The 24,886-nt window shown below is 42.4% G+C and overlaps 1 protein-coding gene across 3 annotated transcripts; it reads left to right on the top strand.

Moving 5' to 3' along the window:
• The first annotated feature begins 867 nt into the window (after positions 1-867).
• On the top strand, positions 868-23,219 carry BMP3 (bone morphogenetic protein 3). Of its 3 annotated transcripts, none has more exons than XM_090138953.1 (4): positions 868-1,144; positions 1,499-1,576; positions 16,541-17,451; positions 21,533-23,219. In XM_090138953.1, the coding sequence occupies exons 1-4, from the start codon at positions 868-870 to the stop codon at positions 21,722-21,724; spliced, it is 1,458 nt and encodes a 485-aa protein (XP_089995079.1). In that variant the 3' UTR covers positions 21,725-23,219. The 3 variants fall into 3 exon arrangements, with proteins under 3 accessions (XP_089995079.1, XP_089995078.1, XP_031452505.1); XM_090138952.1 differs by lacking the exons at positions 868-1,144; positions 1,499-1,576 and adding an exon at positions 7,324-7,673 and having other exon boundaries at positions 21,533-21,754; positions 22,333-23,219; XM_031596645.2 differs by lacking the exons at positions 868-1,144; positions 1,499-1,576 and adding an exon at positions 7,356-7,673.
• Positions 23,220-24,886: the final 1,667 nt, after the last annotated feature.

A 24,886-nucleotide genomic window follows, 5' to 3' on the forward strand; every position in this document is an offset into this window, starting at 1 on the left:
TAGTTTTGTTCTTTTTTATGTGAAGTATGGGCCTTTGGTCTTCCCTGCAGGTTCAGAAAATAGGGTGTTGTTATTTTGGGTAATAGAGTGAAGGCAACAAGTAGTATGAGATCGGCGGTGAACAGCTCCATCCTGAGCCACAAGCAGGATCACAGGAAGAGCTCTGATTAAACACAAAAAGAGCTCTAATTAAGCACAAAATACAATGCTTTGAGGAAGAAAAAAAAAGAAAAGAAAAGAAAAAAGAAAGAAAAAGTCATTTTAAACTAAATTCTTTGTTCTTTAACTATCACAACTTTGACATGGTTAGATTTTTTTTCTGTTTGTTTTACATGAAACATTGTTTTAAATGAAAGCTTTTGCATTCCCAGACCAAAAGCAGTTTCATGGAAGTCCAGCTGGACAAAGAACCCACGCAGCAGAGGGAACTGAGCCCCACGTTTGAAGTTTACAGCTCACAGTAAAGTGTCTGCTCAGAAAATGCAGCAGCTCTGCCTGAACTCTCCAATTCATGGTTCCAGCTGCAGCCGTGCCAACGCAGGTGTCTCTTCACAGCTGGAAGAAGGAAGCAGAGGGTGCAGTACCACCTCAATAGCTGACCCCTATCTCATGTGAACAACAACAAGACCTCCAAGGAGCATACCGTTTGGTCATCAGATATTCTCCTTTTGGCCACAAGAGAAAGACATATTAGGGGAAAATCCTCCATTAACTCCAACTCTTCATGTACAGGAAAGAAATCAGATTAAAAATGAATAAAACCTTTGGGCTATTCTCTGCAAGGCAGGCAGGGACAAGCAACACAGGCCAAGCCACTGTTCCCGCTGCAAAGAAAACAAAAACACAGGTGCTGAACATACTGAAGCCATGCAGATTAGCCCTGTGTGCAGTACACGCTCTTTACAAGAAGAAAAAACATCATTCTTGTTATTTGGCTATTGTTCGCTGGAGGCATGTTTTATTTCAGCTCGGCTCCAAGCAGAGTTATTACCGATCCCACAGCAGAAGTTCTCTGTGATGAGAGAAACATGTGATCTCTGGGCCCTAGAGAAGAAATTATGCTGGGAAGGCACCTCCGACGGGAGGGCTGCTGCTGGCCACCTGAGCAAACACCCCGCCTGGCGAGCACAACAGAGTAGCATGGGTACGTATACGACTGTGCACGGGAGCAGCCTGGCTCAAGGTTCTTTCCAGTGACCCTGCCTAGAGGAAGATGAGATTCTGTGCATATCTCCAGACCAGGAGATTTAATGAGAGGAGCATCACTTTGCTCCCCAATAAAAGGAAGAGAGACAGCTCATCCTTCTGCAGCGCAACTCCAAGCAGCACTTGCTGATGTGCTGTTCAGTGTTCTCCTGTGCTGGTTATGAGCTTTATGGCACTGTACATGGGAATATGTGTAGGGAGGGGATGTAGGGGGGATTGGCTTTCATGTGCTGCACAGATTTTGCTCGTATCACTTTGTTATGCAAATCCGTAATTATTTCATTTCCCCCAGAAGGAGTCTTTGTGGTTTCCTCTTCCGCGGGATTTCCGAATGCTTCATGGAAGGAAGAAATCACTGCGCAATTCCCAGGTATGTGAGCTACATGGCCAGCTCTGCAGAAGTGGAAGCCTGGAAGGTTTTGGTGGAGGTTTTAAATAGCACTTTTGGAAGGGCTGCTGAAAGGGAGGTGATGAGGCTGGCCTTGACAGTGGCACAGAAGTTGCTCATCATTTTAATAAAGTTAATTAAGATTGAGGCCTGCGAGGTGCCTGGGGCTAAGAAATAAAGATGCCAGGTTTCTTACCATGAAGTTGCCTTTTCGTCTGAGTGGGGAGCAAGGAAGGAAAAACAAGCACTAAATTCTAGTAGTTCAAATGCCTATCTCAGCCCCACAGATGGAAGTCCAGAGTGGTTCTTCTGAATAGATGGAGTCACTCCATCATCACACTGGTGTGTGTGCAGAACTTGTCCCATATGGCCTGTCTGCTCATTTTGTAGCTTTTCATGCCTCTGCAGCTGTTTTGTGTAGAGATCAGCCCTCCAGACTAAGACCTGGTTTGTACGTTTGTAGCAAAATGATTTGTGCTCTGTGCAGAAAGGCAGATGAGTTTATTTGGATATCCCAGAAGGAGTGATTTAGGAAGCTGGACAGTGTTTTGAGATTTGGAGCCTGTCAGTATATCATACTGAAATGTTTGTCTTGTTTTTATAAACACTGGAAGGCAGGTACGCTTTCATTCCACACTCTTGCTTTGATGATTATTCCATTGAGCTGCTACATTTGGCAAACCAAGACAGAAAAAGGAGGGAGGGAGAAAAATAAGAAATTAGCACCACATTTAGTCATCTCCATTAACAATGCAAAATACATAGAGTATTTCAGCACGAAGCTCAGACTATATCTCATTCACACCAATCATTTCTACTGCTTTTGCATCAACATTGAAGCCCAATCATTAATCCTTCCAGATGACCTCTTTTGTCTTTACCAATAGGAACGTGGAGAGCCAATCAGGCTGCCCATTGGCTGGATGGACTGAGATTCAGAGACAAATGTAGGTGTTTCATTCCTCTGAGTTTCCTTCTGGGCATAACTGGGATCAGTCCTGCTGGCATCTGAAAAGCTGAGAGGAGAGTAAGGACTTCTGTGGTACTCCAGCTATCATTGACCTCCAGCTACATGTCCCATCACATCAACCCTCTGAACCCAATCGTCAAACAGTTTTTTTACCTACCTAGCTGGGACTGTCCTAATTTGAATACATTAAAATAGTAAGAGACAAGCAAAACACTGGCTAAAGTCAAGATAAAGTTCATCCCCTGATCAAGTCCAAAGAACTCAGGTAGGTCAGACAAGATGCACCAGAGGTGCCTTTTTACTGCTGTGCCCAGCAGTCTCCTGTCTTTTTTATACAAGAGCACAGCTCAGCTATTAGAGAGTAGAGAGTTTCTAGTATGCGGTGATCTGCTCAGAGGTCATGGTTAGTGAAACTGAGTCTAGGCTTTCCCATTTTTCTGGGAAGAGATTCAGATCTGACCTGTTCTTCTGGTCTTTTTTTATAAAAAAGATGAAAATGTCACAGCGGCACAATGGCCTTCCTACTACTCTCTTCTTTCCGAAACAAAGCTAGCTGTCTCTTTCAAGGAGAAAGAAAGATTTGCTTTTTGGAAGATACACATTTAATGAGTTTATTTTTTTTAGCCAAGAGCTAAACTGGAAGCAGAAGAAATTGCTCTCAATTAAAAATTAGTTTTGTTTTTTTGTTTGTTTGTTTGTTTGTTTGTTGTCAAAGAAGGAGATACATGTGCTCATCGGTAAACGCTGACTTCATTGCATTATTAAATACATTGGTCCTATGAAACTTGGCCAATCAGTGCAACCAGGCAAGAGCATCCATCTGCTTCACTTGGAGCAAATCTCAGGCCACAAAGTATAGTATGAAAAAGTGCAGAACTACATTTCCATTCTGGAAGCAGTGCCAGTGTCAAAATATCTACTGAAAACCAAACCACAGGTTCTTTCCATAGCCCTCACTGCTGTTTGTAAAATGTTATTTAAGAAACTGAACTGAAAAGATGCCCATGGAGAGTTTCAGATGGAGGTAGCCAGAATCCAAACTAACAAACCACAATTTATTTAAACAAAAATATTCATTTTAAAGGAAACCATTTTCTCACGTTGCCTACATCTCAATATTTTAATACATCCATATCTTAGCAATAAAAATTGATGGAAAGAAAACAAACCATGGCTGACAGGACAGCAGTGTTGCTTCTGCCAACTCATCAAAGGCCAGTAAGTGTGCAAACCAGCAGTGATGACTATTCGTCAATTAATGAAAGATTTTCTCCCCTCAATCAGCAAATTCAAATGCTGTCTTCAGATGTAGAAATTGCTATTTGTGTGCCAAGATCTATATTTTTCAAAAGTGGGCACTAATCTGGAGATCCTCTTTTCCAAGGATTTACATGGCTGCCCTTGAATATGAAGGGTTGCTTTGGGGGTTTATGGTCTAGCTCAGGAATATTGCTCCAACCTTTAAAACTGAACATCACAGCGGAACAACTCCAAGAGTGTTTTTGGGTTGGCATGGACACAAAGTGGCTGGCCAACATCTACTGTTGGGTGAGCTGAGGTAGCTCTTCTTATTCCTCTCCCTACATTGATTAGAGGGGGAGGACACAGACGTCCAGCTAGACTGAGCACCTGTAGTTAGATGTCTTAATCTCCAAGGTATGCACCATTCTTAACTTTGAGTGCTTACATGTCTAGTGCATCATGCTATGAGAAACAGGAACATTGTCTTGTTAAGACCAGGACAGTTCCCAGTTCTGCAGCAGTTGGACTGGAGCAGCAGGAGTTAGCTGACCTCTTGCTGCTCAGTCACAGCAGGAAACTCACAGGCAAGGAAGGTCATGAAGATTAAATCATCCTCAAAAGAGAGAGCTCTTTCTATTCAGGGTAATCCCTGGTTTTGAATGTTACATTTCCAAAGTACTGGATGGTCAGACTGATATTATTAGTTGAATTATAGGGTCATTTTAGCATTCATGAGGCAGCATGGTGGATTTACAAGTTTGGAGTCTGCTTATACTGACCTTAGAAGCTAACACTGACCCAGGGCTACATTGCAGTAAGTTGGGAGTGGTGCATAACTGAGAGATGCAAAGTCAAGTATAACAGTATCCCCACCCAGAGAAGTACAGAGGTAAAAAGCCATTGAGCTATCACTCATCAACGGAGAATTTCAAGACAGATTAAGTTGGAAGTTGCGTCTCAGTCTTCATGCACTTGGTCTATTTTAACTGCTGAGTCCTTTTCCCCCTCTTTCCTGCTGAGATTGGCATGCCAGCAGTGTCACACCCATGGCTGGTGGTGCTGGTTGCAGTCCTATCACCTGAGCCCTTAGAGCTGTGCTGGGTGAGAACGGGCAGCCTGTACATTGGTCATAGCACATCCTCTTCCTCTTACATCACTGACCCCATCCCCTTGTGAATTACTTCTTTCCACTTCTCCTCCCGTCCCATAAATACTACATGCAAACACATTATTAAAGGGTTGTAAAAGCATCTGGAATATGACCATCATCTCAATAGCCCCTTGAATTTGATCTTTAAGATGGTTTTACCTAAGCTAAAAAGCACAGCATGCCTCCTGGTTGGAAACAGCGCATCTGTCTGAGGAAGGGGTGGTTTCCATGGCACTTGGTGATGCTGGCAGTGAAAATGAACATGAATAAAAGTGATTCACAGCACTTGCATGCTGAAATGAAATAGTGGAGAGGTGCATAGCAGTGTTATCTCATAGGTCAAGTCTGAGGGTTTGCCAGACATTATTTACTAATGAGGAGTAACTACTTACATATACTGGTTCAGTTTGGTTTGTGCAGACACAGCGCTCTGGTATTTACAATCACATGTCCAGTTTGAGCTGAGGACATTATTTTTAATTTTGGGAGCTTCAAAACCATATGTCCCACCACTGTGGGACAATCCATGAAGCAGGCAGTGCTTGGAACTCAACATGTGCATCGTGAGCTCAGCCATGAGGTGCTTGAGCTTCCATGCTGCACCTCAGTAAGTTATCATCAAATCCTCCTTTGTTTGAGTAGAGTGTGAGTTGGCTGTCTCTTGTCTTGGAGTATTTCTAACGAAAGTCTTTCTTGATTTTCAGTGGTTCGGTCCCAAGGTCACTGTTCAGAAAATATGTTGGTTGTGCAACATGTCACAGTCTTATGGCCAATTATTTGGCACTGTAGGCTTCATTTGGATTTGTGTGACGGTATTTTTTTTCCAATCACATTTTTCACCTGTGGCTGAAGTTGAAATATCACTTCCAGTTATTTCAGTTACCTAAAGATTTTCCTTAAGGCTCACAGTTTGGACATAGATACTAACCAGAGATTGCCATTTGTGCTGAATTTCTTAGCTGTCAGTTTAAATTATTTTGTTTTCTTCCTGCAGAGAACTGCACTGGTTTTATCATTTGTGTCCAAGGACCCAACCAAACCTTGCTGTTTTAGTGAAGTATGCTCAAATGCACAATTTTTATGTAGCGCTGGTCTGAATTTCTTATATAGACAAATGAAATGAAAAGTATAGTTAGTCTTCCTATTGACACCATTATTGAAATTGTGTGTGAGAGTACAGATGGCAAATCAGCTGCCTTAAAAATCTCTGAAAATGAAACACTAGCAATTCTTGATTATAAGCATTCAAATATGGATGCATACAAACTCATCTGCTCTGCCATTAGCACATGTATCCCAGGAACGTCCAGGTTGGAAATGAGGAAAAATTTCATCTCAGAAAAAGTGGTGAGGCATTGGCACAGGCTGCCCAAGGTGGTGGTACAGTGACCATCCTTGGAGGTGTTCAGAAACTGTGGAGATGTAGCACTGAGGGACGTGATCAGTGGGCATGGTGGAGATGGGTTGGCAGTTGGACTTGGTGAGATTTTTTCCCTAATGGTTCTGTGATTCTGTCTGAACCTGCATATGCACAAACTATGACATGGCAGAGATGATTCTCTTCCACCTGCTATGCTTTCCCTCACCAGATGCAGGAGATAAGACAATCTGTGTTGCAGAGCATATTTTAGAAGGATCAACGTTGCACACCTGAGCTGAGGGCCGGTGGTGCAGGGTGGGAGTTCTCTGTCCTTTTGGTGCTGAAAGGCAGCACACAAAACTTGATCCTGGAGAAGGGTTCTGGTGACCGAAAGGGGACTGGAGGGCAGGAGGCGGTCTGCAAACCTGGCCACCACCCCTTCCACCTGCTGAGATGTTCGAGGGGAGATGGTTGGCTGCACTCTGACTGAGGTTTCTGTTTCATTCCAAGCATAAGCGCCTTTGGAAAGCGCTGGGTGGAGGTGGGAGGGAACGCCCCCCCGCTCTGCTGACTCCCCAGCTGCACTCAGCGCCGTGATTGCATTTCCAGAGCCACCTCCGTCCCTGTACGTTTTCCTCTCTGGGTGGTGGTTTCCCCTTTGCTTTGCCTCCCGCTCGCAGCCGGAGCCCAGAAGCGAGGAGGCGGTGCGATTGGCCGCAGAGCGGCCCCAGGAGCCGCGCTCACGCTGCACACGCACCGCTCACACCCCACCAAAACTCACCCGGGTGCGCCTGCAGCAGTCGGGGCGAGGAGCGAGCAACACCTCCACCTCTCACCACGGGAAATAAACACCCTCACTGCTGCCAGCACCGGGAAGGACAGGCGCTCTGCGAGGCGGTGCTTTTTACCACCCCGCTGCTTTTTTTTTTTTTTTCTTTCTTCTCCATTTTTCTTTCTTTTCTTTCTCTCTCTCTCTCTCTCTTTTTTTTTTTTTTTTTTAACTCCCCCCGAAAAGAGCAATCCGCGGCTCTGAGCTCCCCGCACACCGCGTCTCGGGTGCCGGGGTACACGATGGCGGCTCCGGCCCGTTGGGTGCTGTGCCTGTGCCTGGGCTGCCTGTGCCTGACTCCGGGGGACGTCCTGCGGGCACGCTGGGCCGGGCTGCGGCGGAGGGCTGCTTGGGGCGGCAAGGCGAGAGCAGGTGACCACGGGCTGCAGCCGGGGGACAAGGTGTCGGAGCACATGCTGCGCCTTTACGCGCAGTACAGCGCTGCTCCTGCGGAGCCGCCCCGAGAGCCGCCCGCCCCGCACCTCCGCCGCGGGAACACCGTGCGAGGGTTCCGCCCGAGGGCTGCAGGTGAGCGGCGGCTGCGGGAGCGAAGGGATGGAATGGGCGCTGCTGCCCCGTGCTCGGGGAACGCGGAGATGAGGAAAGTAACGTGTCCTGCGGCGACGCTTGTGTGCTTGGGGATGTAGTGCGCGGTGTGTTGTAATGACTGCTTTATCTGTGCAGCTCTCTCCTGGGTGATATCTGAGTGCCATATGAGGGAAGTGGAGTAATTAATATATCCTTTCCGCAGTCTCCTTTTATCTGTGCTGTGCATGTGTTGTTTCTGTTGGAATCATGGTTGGTTTGCATGTGATGGAGCGGTAACGTGCCCTGGTAATCCTTTGGATTGCTCATAGTTACGTTGGGGTGCTGGTTACAGTGAGTGGTGGCAATTGAATCATAGAATTGTTTGAGTTGGAAGGGACCCTTGAAGACCATCCAGTCCAATGCCTCTGCAAGGAACAGGGACACCCAAAGCTACATCAGGTGCTCAGAGCCCCCCACCCTGACTTTGACTAGGGTGACATCTAGGGATGGGGCATCCACAACCTCTCTGGTCAGCCTGTGCCAGCATCTCTCCACCTGTATTGTAAAAAAACAAACACCTTCTTCCTTATATCCAATCCAAATCTCCCCTCTTTGGGAGCAATGGGGAATGGGTGGTGTTGATGGATGGTTTGTGCACAGTGAGCATTGTTTCATCATTTTTGGTAGCAGCTATTAGATCTCAGTACTGATTATAGACTGCTTTACAGGTATATATGTGTGACATATATACATATATATATGTATATAAATGTGACAACATGAAGTTGCTTATCTTAAAAGGATATTTATAAGGAGCGGATTATGTGTTTAGCATGGCAGTATCTGAGAAGAACTGTGCCCTGCAGAAAGGGAAGGCAACACTGCCTCAGCTGAACTCCCTTGCTCCACTCTTCTGTGTGCCTGTCAGGGCTACATGGCAATGCCACCACTCCAATGTGACCCTGACTATACTAAGTTTCCCATATCCACTTCATCCTGAAAACTTGCTTTTTTTTTTTTTTTTTTTTTTGTTTTTGTTTTTGAACACTGTTCTGCTGTACAGAGCTGCCCATGCAGTTTCCTTTTTTTCCATGATGGTGGTGAGTTAACCCAGAAGCTTTTACACAGACAGGCACCCACCAGTAACAATCAGCTTTGTCCAGGAGTTTCCCTGGCCTGCATTGATTCCTTTCTCTCTCAGAAAACCAGCTGAGAGCTGAGTGCCAGGCCTCACTAAGGTTTATTTCAAAGTCATTACTGCTGATTCTTCAAAGGCAGCAATGTCTATTATAGGATAGCTCTGCACAGAGATCAAATACCACAAATAATTGAATGGCTTTGGCATGTTAGGATTCTGTGCTGCAAACACTCTCCATTGTGTGTTACTGCAAGCACTTCTGTCCACAAGAGAGGTTTGAGAGGTGAGAGGCTTACATAGCTTGGTTGGATGGAGAGCTGGGACACCGTATTTGTTGTTGCTACAGAATCTGTGTATGGAAAGAACTTTCCTGTCTTTCTGAAATGAACAGTTCTTTGCAATATAGATCCAATAGACATTCCTCTGCTCTGAAATAAGCATTGCGCTCACTGAAAAAGGGTAAGATATAATAAGGAGCAGGGAAGGTATAATCCAAAGAAGAAAATAACACTCTGTTTAATCATATCTGATTAAAGATATTTGTTGTTCTAAACCTAGAAGGTCTTTGGTTGAAATCCCATCTCTGTGGTCATTCTGATTGTATTTATACTCTTACTTGACTTTGGGTGGCAGCAGTCCTATAAATACACTGTTCACTAATCCCTTTCCTCCTCCTTCGATACTTTCACAGTTCAAGTGCCAAAGCAATAAATTGTAAGTGGTTATAAGGTTTTTGACGCTTCTATAAGTATTTATGCAAAATATTTAACCAATTGGCAGTTATCTTTCTCTCCCCATAGGCAACAGCAGCACATTTGTATGGTTACTGATGGCATACAGGTGCATTTCCATTAAAAAAAAAAAAAAAAAAAAAAAAAAACCAGCAACAACAACAAAACCCATACTGAGATTAAAGGTTCTTTGGGGTAGCAGGCATGAAATGAAGCAGTTTTCCTTGTGTCCAGCTGCCTAGCCAGTCCTGCCACGCCAATAGTTCATACACAGTATTTTCTTTCTGATGTGGTTTGTTTCCAGGTCCTATGCATTGACTTGGTGAGCAAGGTGGTGATGGGTTGATGGTTGGATGAGATGATCTTATAAGTCTTTCCAACCTTTATGATTGTATGACTGCTAGTTTCCTCAGCTGCAAATGTCTGTTTTCTACTGGCTTTCTCATATCCTTAATGGGGCTGAATCAGTGAAGGTAATCAGTTGTAATGTGTTGGAGGAGTTAAAGCAACATATCTTCTCTGTTGCTAACCCCCTCTGAAGGCAGCTTTTTGTCTGCAATGAGTAGCAGCACCCTCAAGAACCCACCGATTTCTCCTGCATCTACAGCAAGAGACTTTGAGGGAAATCTTTAATGGCTTCATTTGTAGATTAACCATATGTTTTCAGGAGATAAACTTCTTTTTCTGAAACAAATACAAAACTCAAATACAGCTATGAAACCATTCTGTCCCATGCTCTTTCCCTAAAGGACTTCTGGCTGTTTGGCTGCATGAGAAAAACCTCTGCCATATGTCCCAGTTTACCCACTAGGAACAATTTTCAGAGCCTATAAGATGGCTCTGGTTGAACCATTTCCCTGTTTCTAGTCTAAAAAAGTAGTGTTGCCTGTGGCTGCCCACAAAGGTGGTAGAGTCACTGTCCCTGGAAGTTTTTAAGACACCCGGAGATGTGGCACTGAGGGTCGTGGCTTAGTGGGCATGGTGGTGATGATTGGGCAAGATGATCTTACAGTCTTTTCCAACCTTAATGATTCTGATTCTAGGACAGCTGCAGTCTTGTAGTGAACAGCTGAAGAGGAAATGAAGATGTGGTTAATGATAAGAAGCATCTTAGTGGTGAAGTGCGAGTTTTCCTTTCTGTGGCTCAATCTTCTGAGGGAACAGGAAAGGAGTTTTGACCCTATGTGGGCACCTCTGGAGTTAGCATCCTATGCTGCCCCACAGTCTTCTGTGCACCAGATTTCAATGGATTACTAGTGTTTTGGTTTTGGGGCTTGGGTTTTTGGCCTTTGACTTTGATGACTGCTCACATGATGTTATATTCAGGCAAATTTGTTTGTCATTATTCCTGCTAAGTTATCTCAGAACATCATTGGTCACTTTGAGTCACTTGGAAAAATAACCTTTGATTCCTGTGATGTAGTCGAACTCTATGATCGTGCCTCTGCATCCACTTCTGCACACAGATCATCTTTTATCCTGCCAGATAGCAAAACCCCTGAATGCCCAGACCTCAGCTTGATAGAAAGATGCTGACCTCCAGTAGCTGAGGCTCTGGATGTGGGGAAAAGACATGACATGGGATAAATAGCAGAGGGTGGAAGTATAAAAGAAGAGAGCACAAGGCTTGCAGTTGGCTTTTGTAAGTACGTTTAATCATAGCATCGCTAAAGGAACATGTCTTGCAAATGAGTCATTTAAAAAGCTACGACTTTAATTGGAGGGTCTCTCTAATGATGTTATAGTAAAGCTATACAGACAGAAATTACTTTAAACTCTTTTTTATTGACTGAATTTCAAGCAATTTTAGGCATTACACCTGCCCTTGGGCCAATTCCTGTGGTTTAAGAGCTATGCTCTCCTCCTCCTTAAAATGCTTTTCTTTCCTTTGTTGCGGTACAGAATGCCCACGCACGCACAGGAACCTGAGCAGGATCCTGTACTTTGGTTTGCAGAATACTCAAATCAGTAATGGGGGAAGGTGCAATCAAGTAACAACAAAGGTGGGAGGAAAGTAGAAATCTGGCTTCCAAATCTGTGTTCCTATTCTGAAACTTGTTCCCATTTCCAACTCTCAGTGAGCTCTAAAACACTGATATGTTCTTAACTGTGCATTGGCACAAGGGCACCACTTTAATATCTCATTTAAATGATGGCTAATGATGACTGTATAACTAAACAGCCCTCATTATTGCATCCTTTTTCACCCATGGGATAGATTTGGCAGTCCATAAAAATGTCAGTGCATCCTCCATAAAGGTAAACACACCACATGTTGGTGGAGTTGTTCCAGCTTATTGATGCCTAGAAATGCCCCTTGTAACATAAATACGTTCCTGCTGGTGATGTCAGTCTCCACAGATGTACTACTTTTTCTTGAAATGCCTTTTTAATGCTAGGAACAGGCAATACAAACAGCTGTGGGTTATTGCAGGAAGTGAGGAAGCACAGGCTGTGCTGTGAAGGTTGAGTGGGTACAAACTTAAGTTGTAGTGTTGGAGCTGGGCCACTTGCTGGCCTGAGCTGTCAGGAAATGTATTGGCAGCCCTGAGAGCCCAACTGGTGAGTGACAGTACGTCCCAACTTTGTGCCTTGGTGACAACCATGTAGGTGACTTGTTGAGACATTTCAGCTTTGGACCTGGAAAGGCTGTACCTCCACCCTTCCCTTGCCACAGTGAACTCTGCCTTTGAATCATAGAATCATTTGGGTTGGAAAAGGCCTATAAGATCACCAAATCCAACCACAAACCCATGCCTGATAAACCATATCCCTCAGTGTCACATCTCCACAGTTCTTGAACACCTCCGAGGACAGTGACTCCACCAGCTCCCTAGGCAGCCTGTTCCTGAGCCTCCCCTGGCACAACATAATGCCGTTACCTCTCGTCCACATGAATACAAGCAAGAAAGCATTCTCCCTAGAAGTACCTTCACTACCCAGCTTATGGCTGCTGTTCCAAAGCTCAACATGGTACACATAAGCAATGCCAAAAGTGCATGGGTGCCGTGTCTTACGTAGTACAGGCCAAGAAAACTCTGTCCTGCAGAGTCTGGTCTTCAGGTCTCTTCCTATGGTTGTACCTTTACTGGGAGTGAGAAATGCCATTAAAATCTGGCCTCAGAGTGTTTGTTCATTGCAGGGGAGTTGGATTAGATAACCTTTAGTGGTCCCTTCCAACTCAAATGATTCTGTGATTCTGTGTGGAAGGTAGAAATATATTCCTTGCATGGAATTTTTTTTCCTTCAGTATGTTTTTCCTTTGCTGGTTTCCTCTTATATCTTCTCCTTATGGACTTGGTTGCTGAGAAGGCTTTTGTACTGTAAAAGAGCAAAGCTAGGATGGCAAAACTCCCTTCAAGTAAGAACTAGAAGGTATCCCTCACGCAGAGGATGCACATGACACAGTGTTCCTAAGCTGTGACAGAAGCCCAGGTCGCACAGTTGGGTTTTTCTGAGCTGGAACCTGGCTAAGCCACAGGTATCCGTGCTGGATGCCAGTCATCTATTTGAACGTGATTTTGTGAATGAATGAAGTCTCTCAGGGGTGGTTGAAGTCTCTTAGGGAGCTCAGAAGGTGTTCGGTGAGAAAATAGCTCCACCTACTGCAAGTATGCTTTAGTGTGGAGTTAAGTATTGAGAGTGGCTTCTTGGGTTTTACTTTTAATCAAAAGTATATATTCCTCCTGTGTCTGCTTCACGCCAGCTAGAGTTTCCTTACAAACAAAAGCAGCTTATTTTGTGTTCTACCACAATATGCCACTTTAGAAACAGCAGCATTGGTTAAATTGAATTCTTATTAAAGAATTAAAATAAAAAACTTGTCATTCGACATAAAGCAGTGATTCTTTAATAATAATAACTTCTTTAGCAAGCATGCATGAGACATCATAAATTCTGGTTCCTAAGGCTGATGTACTCAGTGCTCTGCCAAATTACATATTAACCTTATTATATTAGTGATTACAAACCAAGCAGAGATCAGGTGAAGCATGTGCTTATTGCAAAGGTAGTAAGTAGCCAGTTTCAGCCTTCAGGAATTAAAAATAGATTCAAAATCAAGGAAGATCCCAGATATAACTAATAGCTAGAAGTTGGATTATGTTGTTTCAGATATTGAGAACATACCTACCAGGACCTTATGTGTTTTACCATCCAGTTGGGCTGAAAGTATTAACAGCAATATCTTTTATAAACAATTTTGCTTTTTCTTTTCCCATTTCACCAAGACAAGTCTATGTTTCGTTGATCTGTTTGTTTGTTTGTTTATTCCCAAATTTCCTGAACTATGCATGTGATACACTGGGGAGGAGGTCTCTGTCTTTCTAGTGAGGCTGATTCGTCTTTTTTTAGTACATTGTTTAGAATATTGATTAGAAATATTCTTAGGAAAAAAAAAAGGTCATTTGGGTGATTGAGATGGGAAGGCAGAGAAAATCTTGTCTTCTGACTGACTTGGTCTGAATGACATTAGCAGTTGTAGCATCAGCATCCAAAAGCACAGAATGTCACCCAGAATGTCATTCAAAACATAAAGCTATCAATACATATATTTTTTACAGCTCTCGATAGCACCTGAACATTTGGCCCTGTGTTTCTCCCACTCTGAAGGACAGCTGTAACTGCAGTTCAATCAGGATGTTTTAAAACAAAAATTATGTCTCACCTCCAAGACTTTCTCTCGCAACCTACAGGGGATTAACACAGTTAGCCAAATGTTCCTACAGATCAGCCTGGGTTAGGAGTGCATCACTGGGTTTGTGCAAGATACCTGTGGTTAAGTTGACTTTTCTAATTTCACAGCTGTGGAAACCTCATGTTCCACCACATCCCCCCTACTGATGTAGCAGCATCCTGATCATGAAGAAACATTGTCCTTCCTTGACTTATTTCTGTCTGCACAGAGGCAAATGGGTGCATTTTGCCACCACCTGTCCCCATTCTTGCTGCCCTAAAAGGTCATTTGGGCTTGGCTTTCTTTTGGATATGAGGGTTGCTTTAGTGCTATCTGCCTATCTGCAGCTGCTTTAGTAAATACTTCCTAATTGGCTGTCTTGAAATGTGATGAACTGCTTTAGGTAGAATGATTGAATTTATCCTGTGTAATTGAAGCAGTCCTGGTCCTGATTACTCTAGAGAGAAACTTCCTTTGTGATTAGTATCTGACCTAGCCAAAAGACTGTCAGGCAAGCTTGTGTGTTTTTAGTTTATTACAAATGTCTATCTAAGGCTGACATCCAAGCCTTAAATATTATTAAACAGTTATTCTAGCCTGATGTTTCTCTTCCCTGTGTCTTTCAAGGCAAGGGACATTCCTTCTCCATGTGCAAGATTGTTGTCAACTTGTTCCATTCCCGACTCTGCCCTTTCTGTTGTGAAGGGCTCTGGGTCATGAATTTGTGTATGCAAAGGTGACTGGGCACTTGAGGAGCCACTAAGTTGATCTCAGTCTAACAGAGACATTGTAAACCTTGAGAGGAGGTATCCTTTTTTTCAGCTTGTCTTTTGGTTTAGCTTTTGAAGTACAAGTATGCTGTGCTTTCTTTACTGCTTGCCCAGTTTGCATCCTGACAAGTACATATAAATATATTCAACATTTGATATATCTAACTCCCTGTTTAATAGACTCACTGTTTGGAAGCTGCACCCACAGGCCCCAAAGTCCCAGTCTTGTAGATGGTGCCCAGATCACAGAGGCGCAGAGCAAAGGGTGTAGAGGAACCAGCTAGAGATATTTGCAATAAACAGTCTGGCAATCAGAGGTCAAATGGCATATGTAAAAATATACTTTAAAGCTGTGGCAACATATTCAAAAAGACAAGTGTTTAGAGAGGAGACACTGATTTATTCTGCACAAGATGGGAAATACCCAAAATGAAGCATGCCAAATCATTTACCCTGGCTTCTATTTATAATCCAAAATCCTTTGACTACACGTCTGCCTAATAGATCAGTCACACCTACCTATTACATATTTGTCTTACATAAGTACAAGGTTACATAACATATTTGAACTTTCTGTGCTTGCATGGGGGTGTTTGATGGTCCTTGGTGGTCATTTAGGGAGATGTCCCACTCCTCACTTTATCCATATTTGGGCACAAAGATGCCTAGTCCTTTCTGATTGGTTACCTTTTTGGACTTGTGCCTCATCTCAAGGATGTCTGGTCTTGCTATTTCTTATTTATGGCCGTCTTGGATGTTTGAAGAGAAACATCCCATCTCAGGAAGGTTGTTTTTCTGAGATAGGCAGGACATCTGGAACTTAAAGTGAAGCATCAACCTTGAGCAAAATTCTTCAGCCAGACAAAAATGTCAAATAATCAGCTTTTGAGATATCACTAGGACAAGGTTCACTTCCTTATTTCTAACAAGGGGCCTGTGGCTCATCAGTATGGTGGAGGTGTACAGACAATCGAATGCCTGATGAAGCCAGTGGAAGCCTTTCTCCAGCATCGGCTGTATCTGGACTAGGGTGTGGTTCAGTGCTGTTAATATCCCATTTGTCTTGGACAAAGTAAAACAAACCTGTTGGCAGGCTAGAGCAGTCACGATTACTCAAGGAACATATGGGAAAGGGGAAAATGTATTTAAAATTAAAGAAAGAAAAAAAAAAGAGAGAGAAAAAGCTCAAAACCTTACTATGAAACACAAGTTTCTGGATTATAGATACAGTCTATAGTGCATCTATTATCAAGCTGTGTTCCTATGACCTAGTTTGTTTCCTGGAATCAGAGGAGTGGTAGCAAATGTATATGAGTTTTTTTAGACTGAGATATGCGTTATGAGGAAACCAGATAGTAAATATGTGATTTTAAAATCATCAGTTTACCATTTTTGTCATGATTCTGACTAGTAACCTAAACCTGTTCCCACAGCACTGCATGAAAGTTTCTTAGAAACTTAATTTATAACGTAGAAAGCAATACATTTGATCCTTTTGGTTTCCGTGACATTTTGAATTGCCCGTATTCTTATCTAAATATTTATTCTTCTAGGGAGCCCTGGAAGTCAGGAGCTGTATGTTTTTAACTTGACTTCACTCACTAAGTCAGAAAATATCTTGTCAGCTTCGTTGCATTATTATATCGGTGATCTGCTGGACTCTGACTGGAATTGTTCCCAGTCCGGAGGCTGTTCTCGTCGTGGGCACAGGAAACCTGAAATTCAAATACATCTTTCGGTGTGGACCTTTCCATCTGTTGGGAACCAGACTCGGAGTCTAGGCCATTTCTTAATAAACATCTCCAGCTCTTATGGCAATGTCCTTTCCTGGCAGTGGAAAGATATCACTCAGGTCCTACACAAAGCAAAACAGAGCAATGAACTTCTGATTGGTGTCAGAATGGATTCAACCAGCCGTCCCCTGTGGAAAAGGGCACTATTTCACTATGAGCCCTACATTCTCATATACGCCAATGATTCTGCCATTTCAGAGCCAGAGAGTGTTGTTTCTAGTTTGCAAGGGCACCACAATCCGTTGGCAAGGGTCTTCCCTGGGCCAGAAAACCACATGAGGAGCAGCCTTGGAAAGCGGCGGCGAAAACGCTCCACCAATGTCCTGTTGCCATTGCAGAACAATGAGCTTCCAGGAGCAGAGTATCAGTACAACGAGGATGAGAGGTGGGAAGACAGAAAACCATACAAAACTTTCCATCCTCGTCTGGCAGAGAGGGCAAAGAGTAAGAAAAAGCAGAGGAAGAACCACCACCAGAAGAGCCAGACTCTCCAGTTTGATGAGCAGACCTTGAAGAAGGCGAGGAGGAAGCAGTGGAATGAGCCCCGGTATTGTGCCCGACGCTATCTCAAAGTGGATTTTGCTGACATTGGCTGGAGCGAGTGGATTATTTCCCCGAAATCCTTTGATGCCTATTACTGCTCAGGGGAATGTCAGTTCCCAATTCCAAAGGTACTGTGTTTGTTGATCTTTTTGTACTGTTACCGTAAGCAATGCACTTTTTTTTTCCTTACATCAGTGAAATGCAGGTGGTCACCTATTATATGTGGGGATATGGTAAATAAGTGGTGTCTTTGTCTTGTACTGCACAGAGTAGTGGTTAAAACAGCTAGTAAAAAAACAGGCTTGTAAAGATAATTAAAAAAGTATTACATGATATTATTTTTTTGTCCAGAGCCCAAATCACGATAAAGTATTTCCTGGATAGTGCTAATGATGTGTGAACTTGTTATGAACCTGTTTAATAAACATAATATAGGCCAGACTCAGAAAATTACTTATTAGGTCATGCCATGAAGAAGTCTTTGCTGCAAGACCCACAGTGGGGTCAGTTGATAGAGCACCCACTAGGAAAATGTGCATCTCGGGAAGCATTACTGTCATATTGGGGCTGAAGGACTCAAGAGTCACCCTTTGAAAATGACAGGTGGAGAATTGTACCAAAGGAGATGGATCCAAGGAAAGCAAGCTGAAGAAAGAATGAATCTCTTTTGTCAGACAGGCCTTATAGTTTTGGATCAAAGGAAAAAAAAATGGAAGGGATTAGCAAGAGATAAAGTCATTACCTTTGCATGAATTGCATTATACCTTTATTGCTGATGGGAAATATGCACTGTGCACCAAACGGGTTAAAAATTCTAAAAGCAGTGGGCCTGAACTTTCACTCTAGCTTTAAGGGCAGACAAATGATTCAAATACCCACTGTGACCTTCTACTTAAGAGTGGGTTAGCATTTCCTATTGCAGGTTTTGTTATAAAAACTTCATTCCAACCAGTAGAATGTTATTCCACTTAGGAGAAAACAGTACATCACACATGCATGCTTGATCACAACAAAATCATTTTTGTGCAAATAATAGCCTAGTCTTGGTTGGGTGAAGAATACAAATTAGAGCACTATAGTTACGTAGATGCTGTGAAGATGAATACTTGCTGCAATGTACTGCAAAGAGATAACTTGTTAGGAGAGCAGGGAACTGAGACTTTATGGTGGGTATGGTACCCTGCAAGCAATGGGAAGATATCAGTCCATACCGAGATTCAGATTGTTAGTTCTGTCCACATCAAACAAAATAACCTTGTTTTCCAAGGAGAATGAAAACCTGAGTTCTACATAAAGGTAAAGCAAGTGTCTTCTGGAACCATGTGTTATTCCTGAGCCATATATATCTGAGCCATATAATATCTGGTGCTACACATAAGCCTGTGTTTGCAAAATGATACCTTAACCATCAGGCAATAACAAACTAGTCTGTGCCTCTGGGTATATAATGTTCCCTTGCTGAGGGCGAGCTCCTAAAGCTGACAACCTGTTGGGTAATTAGGAACAGATGTGCCTTGTCCCCCCTCCCTCCTTCTCCACCTCCAAGTTTTCTGGCCCTACCTTTCCCCTGATTTCAATTAGCTGCTTTGACTGCTGTTATACTCATGTGTGTTGGGCTTACAGAGCACTGTAGAGCACACAGCCAGGCAGACCTTCTCCCAAGTCAGGAATGAAAGCCCATAACTGACATCATTTGCCCCACTCCTAATATATCTCTAATGAAACTCAACAGGGCAGCAAGTCTCCCAAGGATGCACACAGCTCAGCAGGTGCAGCCCTGGCCACAGCTGGACTCATTCACAGATTTGGCAGCTTGCAGTCCACTCAGTGCTGTTCCCTCCCACTACTCTTCTTGGCCTCACCTCCTACTTTTCTGCTTTTCATTAGCATGTTCTGGACAGAGCATGAAGGCAGTGACCCAGCCACCTCTCCAGGTGTAGGACGTGATGCCTCAGTACCCAGAGGGGGATTTCAGTTCTCCCAAAAGCACCTGCCTTTGGGTTTTCCTGCTGTTACTGTTACATTCCCTGCTGACAAAAAGAGGGTTGTGCCAGAGCTGGTTATCTTCAGGAGTGCATTCTAAGAGCAGTGTGCATGGCAGATGTGAAGTCAGCACAGGAGATGTTCTGTCTGTAAGGTATACCTGTATCAGATAGAGACTTCTTGCTTAGCTCTCTTTTCATACAGTGGCTGAATGCATCCAGGCTGATATCTGAATATCTAGGCAATTCTTGAAATCAGTTCTGTATATAAAAGAACCACACTTGCTCTGAAGAATGCTTGGAATATAACATGTTTTTGGGCCAAGCCTGAAAAGACTAGATTTAAAGAGTTTAAAACTCCACCCACAGAGTTGAATTGTTTGATAATCCGCATCAAAACCTCAGCCACTACCAAGGGGCATAGTGCCATGAGCCAGTGAACTATCAGGCTCCTCCTCAGAACCCTATAATTATCCCTGGTAATTTCAGACTGGTCCAGTGGCAAGCCAAAAGGAAAACCAAAATGTGCACTCCTTAGGAAACCAAAACGTTTTTGATGGTATAGATTCCTTATCTGAAATGAATGGTTTCTGATGAGTCCTTAACGTGGCATTTACTGAAACTTGATTTTAATTCCAGTACCATTAACAATGGGAAATATCTCAAACTCATTTAGATATTTTACTTCTTTGCATCTGATCAGCATACGTAGGGTGTTTGTGTGGTTCCCAATGATTTTGTGGAGAATGCTGCACTGGACTTGACTAAAGGAGCGAGCCTGGCTGCTTTTACATCTTTTTCAAAAAGAAATTATACAAAAATTTGAGTTGTGTACTGGCCTAAGACACTTTAAAAATCCTTATATTGCTAAGGAATATTGGTATTCTTGAATTAAAAGACAACAAATGAATAAAAATGCCTTTTGTGAGATCTACTGGCTAGGTTGAAAGTAATGTCTTTGTAACCATGCTGGGATATCTACAGCCGTACTTCTTGCATACAAGGTCATCAGGACTTGAGGATGAGGTAGACAGATATCTGACCCTCAGCGCTGATCCCAAGACAAATCATCTCTTATCCCAGCAAAACTAAAAATGTGGCCCAGCTGATCTCGTTGCATGTACTTCTCAGTGACATCTGACTGAGCATATTTTTTAACCAGGGGATTCCCAGGCATGTGTGTAAGATGAGCTCTCAAGTGCATCATTAACATTTCACTCCTACAGAAACAAAACTCGTTGGCTAAAAACTGTCTCAAGTATGTTTCATGTTCACGTGTTGTTACTACAGATACTTGGAATTGAAAGTGCTTGGGAGGTAAAATTTAACATGTTCATTTTTCACTTTTCAGAATATATTGACTTCTCATTTTATGAATATATTCAAATTCTGATTTTTTTTTTTGTATGTGTGATTTTTGTTTGTTTGTTTGTTTTTTAAACAAAGATAGTTAACCCACTAGTCAGAATCACTTTTCATGTATATTAAACCAACAATGTTTTCCAATTTACATGAGTATTAATCCAGGAAGCTTTGTCTTTTGGAGCAAAATGTCACTGTAAGATGAGGTACAACTGACGTGGGCTTTGGGGGCTCAGTTATTTAGCAGTGTTGCTGATGTATATTACAGATTTATGTATGTCAGTGATCTGGCTTGGAAGAATGAGCAAAACCACCCAGCCTTGGAAGACAGAAAACTGGAGCAATTAGCATTGTGACATAACATATTTCTGAACTGTCCACTGTATATGTTCTATCCACTTCTGCTTTTCTTGATGCACTCACACTAATTTCCCAGCACAGAAGTTATATTTATTTTGCTCCCCCAATGAATCGTGCTGCTAGCATGTTGATTGCCTCACTCCTAGCTGTTCAAGTTTTATGACGAAATTGCAGCCCGCTTGAAACTGAATTCACAGCAGAAGAGATTGCCTTGACCCGTAGATGCACCTTGGTGCAAGGTCTGCTGCCTGGGCATTCTCTTGGGAAGGCATGTCCCCAGCGGGATGCTCCAGCTGAAAGCAGTGGAGCAGCAGTGACATCCAGTGGCCAGCAGAACCGCACCGGCATTGCATTCCCACCTATGGTGACAACTGGAGATGGTTGCGCACGCCAGACTCTGCAACCAATCGTCCACAGGTCCTTTCTATAGGAAACAAATTTTATTCTACATGTACATATTTAACATTTATGCAGTTCTATTTTCTGCTTTATCTTGCTCTTGCAGGCCTTGAAGCCATCCAACCATGCCACCATCCAGAGCATAGTGAGAGCTGTTGGCGTTGTCCCTGGAATTCCTGAGCCGTGCTGCGTTCCTGACAAAATGTCTTCTCTCAGCATCTTATTCTTTGATGAAAATAAGAATGTGGTTCTCAAGGTGTACCCCAACATGACAGTAGAATCCTGCGCGTGCAGATAACGTCTCAGAAGACCCTTTAGAAGCACTAAGGTGATCGCTCGCTGTTCATTGGTGTTCTTTTCATGATTTCTACTTTTTGTTTGCACTGCCAAGGCATTTTCTTCCGGGTGGGGGAGGGAAAGAAGTAAATCCAAACAAAAAAGGTGAAAATGGAGTGGATTCTGAATCGCATTTCCAAGGGATGGAAACATGAACTTCGTTCATCTTTAAATTTGATCAAGGCGTTAAGTCACGGCAACGAGGACTGACTGTTGCTATTGAAACTGAGATGAAACAGAAATTTACAGAAGATTTCAAAATTTTTGGGACTGTCAGAAGGACACACTGTTCTATTTTTGTACATGATTTTGGAAACAGTAGCTGTTAAATTTTATCTCCGTTCTTCTGGTGACTGATGGGGAGGGAGATAAGAAGTCTACTTCTATTCATTTTAAACCTAAACTTTCCATCATAGTTTACTGAGTAATGCAGCAAGAAATAAATAAATAAACAAATCTGACATTCCAAGAGCCTTAGATAACACAACTCAGATATCTGTTTCCTTGGTATGACATGTCACTGACTGCATGCATGCATTCATTTTCAATAACATATTCTTCATAACTCAGTTTACAAGATGTCCCTGCCCTTGGCTGAAGAAGGCAAAACATATCTCTGCTGCATGGGAAATTGTGGTATCTCAGAAAGACTTCTCTTCCATGCCACTGCAGAAACACAGCAGGTAAAGGGTATGAAAGTGTAGCACGTAGTGACGTGTTCATAAGAGATATTCTAGAGCATATCTGCAAATAATCTATGAGTAAGTTATGGTAGTTAATTCCTAACATGAAATTATTCGGTTCGTAACTCTTATCTGTATACTTTAATGACAGTTATTTTATCAGAATTAGCTCTGGTTGGTGAATTTTGATGTTGCATTAATCAAATAGCAGCTTTTCTTTTTCTCATTGCTTCTGCTCTGGAAATGTGTTGTACCTGTGCTGTCAATTTAGAATCATAGATTCTTAAATTTAAGGTTTCTTACCAGCAAGTTTTGCACAACAAAAATACAAAACATGCTTTCCATGGGAAAAAATAATGTGAGAAACTAAAAGCAGGGAAAGAAGTATCTAATGAATCATAGGCACCTCTGCAAAAAGTTGGTTCTGTTTTTGAGTGGATGTCAGAGGAACACTTCAAGTTTTAAGTTTCCAGTAGTGTCCTCCATAGGGAGTGAAGCTTCTTAAAGCACTTCTGGCTGGCAAGAACCACGTTTTAGTTCATGCAAAGAGTAAACATTTATCTTTTGGGTAAACTATCTGCATAACTGACTGTAGTGTGCTTAAAGGGAGAATGTTCATAAGGAATGAATTAATTCTCCATGGTCAGGAGAGTTCAGTTCTCTACTTTGGAGTCAGTGATTCTTCCGTGTTTTGAAAGTGATCAGCTTTCCCATGTGAATGCCTCCTTGCAGCTTCATAGCTATGTGAAGGTAATTTAAACACTTGATGATTGATTCTTGTGTTTGGTCACTGGTGCTATCGTGTTTACCAATCTGAGTCATGTGCATGGGTGTGAGAGGTGTGGACATGGGTCACATAACCCAGGATCCTTTCAGCAATCATTTTTTACTGCACAAATCTCAGTGGAAGCTGATGGCAGTTTCACTTCAAAACAAAACAAAACAAAAAGAAGAGAAGAGAAAGAAAAAAGTAACAGCAAAGATTAGTCCCAGTTGCAAGTCAGGCTCAAAGCCCTTCCATTATCCTGCTTGAGGAGAATATCCCAATAATGCAGCCTGAGACCTTCTTATTGGCTGTAATTAAGCAAGAGTAAAGCACAGCTATCAGACCCAATTGCTGTATGTTAGTAATCTAAGGCTTTAACAGCATCACCTGAAAAGGAGCACAAAGATGTTCTGCTTGGATGTCACTGGGATACACCCACTCTTTGTCAATAATTATGGAATGCAGAACAGGTGCAACCTCCAAGTAAAATCTGATCTGCCTCTTCCAGCTCTATGCTGAGTGTTAACTCTGTGTGTGAGATGATTTATGCACAGGACTTGTTTTTGTATCTGTGTTTTTACATGCAGCTTTCTAAATAAAGCCATTTTTAGGATCTGTAAGATGTTAATCACATAAACAATGATTTCTGTATATAATGTTGTATGAGTAAGGACTTAAAAAAGAAAAATCCAAACAATGTTATTAATCACCATTCTAGTTTTAAATCAGCATGATGGGCTTTTGCCACATATTCTGTTTTTTGAAATACTGTAAATTGATGAATGGCTCTGCTTCCCATCTAATTATATAGCATCTAATGCCTGTGCATTATTTTTATGGCTTTACTTTTACGCAGAGGCAGAGCACATTTTGTGAGGTGCCACATGCCCATGGGGTCATGAATCGCTCTCCTCTGGTGCAGGACTGGTCCAAAAGCTTTGGATGTTCATCTCTGAGGAGGTGCATAGAAGTTTGCAAAAGTTTGGACTTTTTATTGAGAGACCTATTCCTCCTTGTAAAAACAGCCTTTGTAAATGGTTTCTTTTTAAAAGCTAATGTTTGTACAGATGATGTCAATTAAAGAAAAATAGCAAAAAAAAAAAAAAAAATTATTTTGTATATGGAAAGAAACTTTTACAGATACTTTTAATTTATTTTATATCTGTGGCCATCTTGTCCTTTTCCAATTTTCCTCCTAATGCTCTCTAAACAATACCATTGTCACTGTTGTTGCAAAGATAAAAAGGCAAAGACCATGGTCAGGTTCAAGGACAGATCACAGCAGCACTGTGAAAGACACGTTTCACTACTGATGTATAAGCTTGCCTAGTTTGTATTTGTTTCCTTTCAGTAATAGGAAACTTTCACTATGAACTCTGGATAAAATATAAAATAAAATCACTTTTTACATGATAACTCATTTGTTCTCTTGTATTCGGGTCTTTCCAAGAATTTTAAAGTTTTCATTGCTTCTGTGTTCATGTGCATCCATCTCAGGTGCTCATTTGGAAGCTGTCCAAACAGAGATTGTGTTTATAGTGCAAAGTACACAGTGGCTGGGGAGTGAGCACTGTGAACCTAGTTAAAAGTTAGCTAGTACAACAGCAATAAGCCACAGAGGTCATTGGGTCTGATGGATCTGATCCAAGGCCCAAAGATGTTTGTGTGTTTCTGT

This window comes from Phasianus colchicus, chromosome 4 (genome assembly GCF_987193195.1).
Source record: "Phasianus colchicus chromosome 4, bPhaCol1.hap1.1, whole genome shotgun sequence".
Lineage (NCBI taxonomy): Eukaryota > Metazoa > Chordata > Aves > Galliformes > Phasianidae > Phasianus > Phasianus colchicus.

Excerpts from the sequence above, each read along its gene's own strand:
- BMP3 (XM_090138953.1), top strand. The coding sequence starts at position 868 with ATGCAGATTAGCCCTGTGTGCAGTACACGCTCTTTACAAGAAGAAAAA. Across the intron at positions 1,145-1,498 it reads AGCACAACAGAGTAGCATGG|AAGGAGTCTTTGTGGTTTCC; the intron begins GTACGTATACGA and ends CATTTCCCCCAG. Across the intron at positions 17,452-21,532 it reads GTCAGTTCCCAATTCCAAAG|GCCTTGAAGCCATCCAACCA; the intron begins GTACTGTGTTTG and ends TTGCTCTTGCAG.